Here is a 6305-nt window from a genome sequence, read left to right on the forward strand (position 1 = left end):
AAAGCTAATGACATACAGCTACACTGGGATGCAGTGGGTAGCCAGCTGGTAGATAGCTGTGCAGTGTGTAAACCTCACTCCCCTAGCCTCAAGAGGTGCATTAGCAACTGATGTTAGAGACTGAATAGCCTTTAGCCTCCTCGATAGAGTGCCCACCTCCCATGTCGGAGATGCAGGTTCGAATCCTACTCGAGCAGGTCGAGTAGGACCTGTTACATCTAGAACAAGAAGTAATATGATCTACAATTAATTGAACTAATCAGTGCAACCCCTACTATCCACCAATCTGAAAAACTATGTATGTTTTTTTTTCCTTTGGATGGAGGTTCTAATTTTCTTAACATTCCCATCTAATGCTTGTCTTGTTAAATCAATGCTGAATTAACAAATTTCTCCCATATCTCTACAAAGCACAGATGCAGGGGTCAAAAGAGGCCCAGTACATTCTAAAAGTGACAGACAGACTTTACTAATTAGTCAAAAAAGAGAGAGTAACCATTACACATGCATGATGAATCTGCACGGGCTGATGGGAGCACTTACAGAACCAGGACAGATGTGTTACAATGTTCAACCTACATGCCCTCTCTCTTTCACTCCAGCACTCCCCTCTTTCTCTCCCACCATTTCGTGTAAGTGTTTATGACCACACATATTTAAATGTAGGGCCAAGTTCCACAGGGCAAAGTTGTGCGTTTTATATAGAAAACACTAAAAGCGAAAACAAGCTGAGATCACGAATGAGAGGTTCGGGGAGGAGATCTGGAGGGTGTGCGTGTGAGAGCCTGGGCTCCTGCGGGTGTCCTGCAGAGATATCTTATACCTGCCAATCCTTCGTTGGCTTTTTTACTGCTTGTGGTTTCTCCTCCCCAAACCCAAGACTTTTTATTGTTTTCTCTTATGTTGCTTGCTGTTGACCTTTTTATCCCATTTTTATGTGATATTATGTTTTTTCAGAGTGTGGCAGTCTGAGGCTTGTTTTGTGAGTTTTCTTGATGGTTGTTGAGTTAAAGCAGTCTGGGGTCATTTAGAAGTCATGACATCCCCAGTATGAACTCCCCATTTCAAGTGAGCTGATATGCATCTTGACGTACCAAATCACAGAGGAGTAATTTTATTAGCCATGAAACTATTGCAAAAGTCCATGGTCAACTTTCAAATGAAGGCAAGTCCAGTAAATATGAATATACCAGTAGTGTTGTGCCCCCTGCTGGTTAGGGGATCACATTTTGTTTTCCACAGCAAACACTTACAAACTCAGTCACTTTGAAGACAATAGAAGTCTCACACTTTTGCTACATTTCTCCATTTTACTGACCATACCATGCTATTTGTGTAATTTAAAATATATTTAGCCATTAGGCTTACAGGGTTATGGTATGTATGTAATATGATATATAATAAGATATTTAGAGAATAGTTTGATTCATGCAGATTTACCTCCTGTAATTGTTTTAGTTTGAGTCACTTTTTTAAATTTGACTCACTGAAAGAAGGTATTATAAAATATTAAAATATAATGTCCTTTATATATGCAAAATATGGAAATCGATCTTCAAAGGACATTAATATGCGTCGCTCTCTCACACACACACACACACACACTCTCTCTCTTTCTAAAGTGGTGACTTTATAACAACATGAATGTATAATTTCATAGTTCATAGTCAGCTTTTGCTATATAAAAGCATCTAAACGATATATAATCTGTTATGTTTCACATCGTATACTCTAGCAATGTGCTTTGCCCCTGACACACATATAGGCCCCATTTATGACATGTCTCTACATGAGATCTTTGTATTGTTTCAGCACCTAAACAAATAATCCGCTAATTAAAATAACTGTCGCCAAACATTTATCATTATCAAGTAGCATGTATCCCTAATGTTAAAGCAATAGGAAGAAGAGATCATTAGATTTGAGTGCAGCGACGGAGGGGAAGTTTTTAACAGAAGGAATAAAATCATATTTTGTGTTCAATGGAAAATAAAAATAAAAGCATGAGTGAACTATTGGGTGAACTATTTCCTTAAATTTATTGCCATGCATTTGTATATGTATCATTGACAAAAAGGGTTGACCAAGGTGATAAAAATTATAAATATTTTTAAAATATGGTTTAAAACAGTTGCCAAGTTCGTAGACATGTAATCTTTGAGTTCATGTTGTTTTTACAGATTGTTTGAAAAACATTTATATGATTTTGTACAAAAATGCTATTTAATGACTTTAAAAATGTAATGTGGTGTAACCAGCAAGTAAAAGTTATTAAAATTGTTTCTTTGCATCTTGAATACATGAGTGTACACAACTTCATCATTATGTTAAATAAAGTTTTCAAAAATATGTTTCAAGGTGAAAATATTTTGTACAAAAATCATGAATTTTCAAGAATATCAAGAAGTTTTCTCATGGTTGCACCAAATGAGCTGAGCCAGTTGTGCTTTTTCATTAAAATGTCAAAATATTGATATTTAATGATATGACAAAATTATGATTTGTTTTTAAATCTTCAAACACAGTCTTGCGGGTCTAAGATTATCTTCTCGTTTTTATGATTTTTATCGCATGACACCAACATTTCAACCTATATTGTGGACAGAGGAATTTTCCTCCTACTTTCTCCATGTATATGTAATGGTAGACAGCTTTGCAGTGTGTAAGCCTCAAGAGGTGCACTAGCAACTGATGCTAGAGACTGAATAGACTTTAGCCTCCTTGTTAGTGCGCCCACCTCCCATGCCAGAGACGTCAGTTCGAATCTCACTTGGAGCGGGTCGAGCAGAAACAGTGGTGCCATGACCCAGAGGGGGGTGAGTGAAATGTGAGCAAGTTGGTTTGTGATAGTTGTGCAGTGTGTAAACCTCACTTCCCTGCATTGCACAATCTTCATGTTAGTAATAAACTTATTTAGGCTAGTGTTACCAGGAATTGCAGCATATTGTTAAAATCTAATGACTACATTACATGTTACATCACATTTAAAATCGAATGTGTTCATTCCGGCTCTGGAGAAGAGGAGGTCTCTAGAGAGAAAGGTGTGCTCTATAGATGGCAGGGGTGTTTCTGCAGTGTTAACCCAGAGAGACTAGTTCTGTCCAGACCAGTGCTTCATGCTGCATTGGGAACATTACATTTATGTCAGATCTGTTGGCCTAAGGCCGGGCGTACATGGAGTTCTGAATCTCAGGAGGTTGTGAACCCTGCACATTTTACTAGTCCTGCTAATCGCACAAATACAGTGGAATACGACAACTTTATGACCTGGCAGATTCCAAAACAATCACATGAATTTGCATTATTCTAGTTATGACATCTACTGTTATAAACTACTGTTTATTACATCATCCACTGTATAAGTAATTACCAGAATACAAACAGCAGTGTTGTATTCCACCGGCATTATATTAATCAGTATGATCAGTCCAGCTAGACAGTGTGTGATAGAATTAAAAACCCATACGCATATGCTATAACGCACTGCAACTCCCCAGACAGCTGTAGCTCTTGAGTGATCTTCTGGAAAATATAGTCTCTGATGACCCTGTCATGGTAGACACTGCACGACACATTGTTTAGGGCTAACTGTTCCTATTAAATCGCCTCATTCATCCACACACACCTCACGAATTCAAGCTAACGGGTCCCAATTTGTTTTGACATGTTTAAAATGGGGATGGCATTTTCGAGTGTTTTTGTAGTCGAGTACTCGAACCCACAAAAAAATAGTAATCGATTACTCGTAAATTAAAATGCAAGTTAAAAATAACAATTTGAAACGTATCTGAAATTTATATTTTGTTTTATATTTATATTTATTTATTTGGCAGATGCTTTTATCCAAAGCAACTTACAAAAGCGGAAAACATAAGCGAATCATCTTAAGGAGACAGTGGTACGAAAAGTGCCATACTACAAAGTTTCAGTATTTTTTTTTACAGTTTTATTCACAAATGTTACCAAGAACAGTTTCAAAATAAGGTAACTTTTACAAACTGATTTTCCTTTGGAAAAAAAAAAACCCTGTAATGATCAATATGCATAAAAAAGATTTAAAAGTAAAAAAAACATTTGCACTCTCCAGAGTATAGGAACATAATAGAATTCAATGCTGATAATATTAGGGTAATGCCCTTACTGTAAAACAAGGAGTGACAGTTAGCTTTTTTTTTATGTGCTCTGCCCATGTTAAGAGATTTAATGCACATACACACATACTGGTCTGATAAGCTTCCAAGTTTCTTGTACTGCTTTGCAGTTTCTTTCCACCATAAAAGCAGATTCTTGTCTGTTGGTTTGAACCAAACATCAATAAAGTAGAATTCAATTGAAGTATTGAACTCAATTCAGTAAGAATCAAAATATTACATTAAAGTATACATTAAGTATAAGGAAAAAAGCATTAAAAGACTTTATTCTTTCAACGTGTCACTTGTCCTGGAAAACCTTACTGGTGGGATGATTATAATGTTGTCACTGATTTTTGATAATGTTAATATGGCTAAATATATACTAGGATGGGCAATCGCATACTAACGTGAAGATCGTAGAACATCTCAAAGCTGCCATAAGATGCATTTTACGTCCTCCTTTCCTTCCGAGTTCATTCTTCCAAGGTAGCTTGGCAAGACTGGTCTTTATAAGAATACAAGTCTGTTTTCTGAATTCTTAGCTTTGAGAAACACCCTAGGCTTTGCTTTCAAATCTTCTCTCATCCAACACCTCAACGACACCTCCACAGCGCCCTCCCAGTGGACTCCATTGTAACTGTGAAATTTGGTGAGAGAACCAGAGGGAAAGTACAGTATTCAGCACTGCTCACGGCAAGCAAATGCGCAAGGAAAAATTAATTTGCAATGCATGAGTAGAGTTTTTAATAGCTGTTGCAGAACAAGTACTCGGTTAATCGATATTCGTGCACATGCCTTGTTTAAAAACGTTTGGGAGGTTGTAAGGTGCTCGTAAGCCACTTGGTTTCACTCGTATTACCTCTCACATAATGCGAGCCACAAGCACCAACAATTTTCACAGAATTTCTCCTGACAGGAAATAATTGATAAGAAGCTTGCTCATATGTTTCTCTCTCAGATGGGCATGTTTATAGTTTTGGAGAGCAGCCATGGAAACGAGCCAGTTCTCAGCCTGTTGGCCTTGTTTTAGAGAGCTCCCTGAGCGGTCAGTGTGTGATATCGGTGTCGGCGGGCAGCTATCACTGTTCTGCTGTAACTGAACATGGCCTTGTCCACATGTGGGGGAGAACTCTCACGGCCAGTGTGGCATCTCCGGAATGGACCAGGTACCTAATCCCACACCTGTTAGCATGGTGGATTGTGAGACCCATCCTCCGCAACTGGTCCAAGTCCTAAATGTGGCCTGTGGAGTGCAGCACACTCTAGCATTGTCAGGAAAGCATGAGGTCTGGGCCTGGTGAAGTGGCTGCCAGCTTGGCCTGGTCACCAGTGTGTTCCCGGTATGGAAACCTCAGAAAGTGGAACACCTAGTGGGAAGATATGTGGTTCAGATAGCATGTGGGGGGTTTCACAGCCTGGTTTTGGTTCAGTTACTTCCTCCCACAGAGTCCTGTCAGCAATCTGAGGATAAATGTGGACTGTGCAAACAGAGCCTCTACACTATGACTGACAAGGATGACCATGTTATTATTTCGGATGACCATTACTGCCCACTTGGGGTGGAACTGGCTAATTCTAAACATGGTCAAAGATCAGGACAAAGTTCTCCAGCTCAAACAACACACACCAAACACATTGTGTCTGATTTCCAAGTATCCCCGTTGACCTCTTGTGCTGGCCAAGCATCCTCACACAGTTCTCAGCAAAATGGTCGTCACCTGGCCTTCTCCCCCCAGGTATTGCAAACCTCAAGGTTAATGTGTTAAAGGAGCACTCAATGATTTTTCCACATTAAACATTAAGAGATTAATTATATTAATATTTTACAATTGTGTACAATCAAGTACATTAAATTGAATATGTTGTAACTCATTTCATTTTAGTTTTACCCTCTTACAGACATCAAACCAACCACACGAGAGCTGTAGTGGGTTCCGTGACAACTTCCTCCTCCTCAGAATCCGAAAATCTCCTCCCCTCCCTCTACACTGAGGTGTGGAGTTGGGGGAGGGGCCAGCAAGGTCAACTAGGTCATGGAGACTATTTGCCCAGGTATAATAGAACCCTTATTAAAAACAAGGTCTTGTATTTCTGTTTAACTGCTGGTGTCCATGACCGCAGTGCGTGGCTAGAAAAAAATATTTTGTTTTCTCCTCACAGGTTACAGCCTAT

At 38.9% G+C, this 6305-nt stretch overlaps 1 protein-coding gene across 1 annotated transcript in view; it reads left to right on the top strand.

Annotated features, from left to right (window-relative positions):
- The window catches only part of als2a (alsin Rho guanine nucleotide exchange factor ALS2 a), a 76218-nt gene extending 70093 nt beyond the window's left edge, over window positions 1–6125 (top strand). The window contains 4 exon segments of the mRNA XM_052142799.1: window positions 2918–3143; window positions 5068–5256; window positions 5259–5869; window positions 6033–6125. Coding sequence (XP_051998759.1) covers window positions 2918–3143; window positions 5068–5256; window positions 5259–5869; window positions 6033–6125 — 1119 coding nt within the window.
- Window positions 6126–6305: the final 180 nt, after the last annotated feature.

Source organism: Xyrauchen texanus, chromosome 14, assembly GCF_025860055.1.
Source record: "Xyrauchen texanus isolate HMW12.3.18 chromosome 14, RBS_HiC_50CHRs, whole genome shotgun sequence".
Lineage (NCBI taxonomy): Eukaryota > Metazoa > Chordata > Actinopteri > Cypriniformes > Catostomidae > Xyrauchen > Xyrauchen texanus.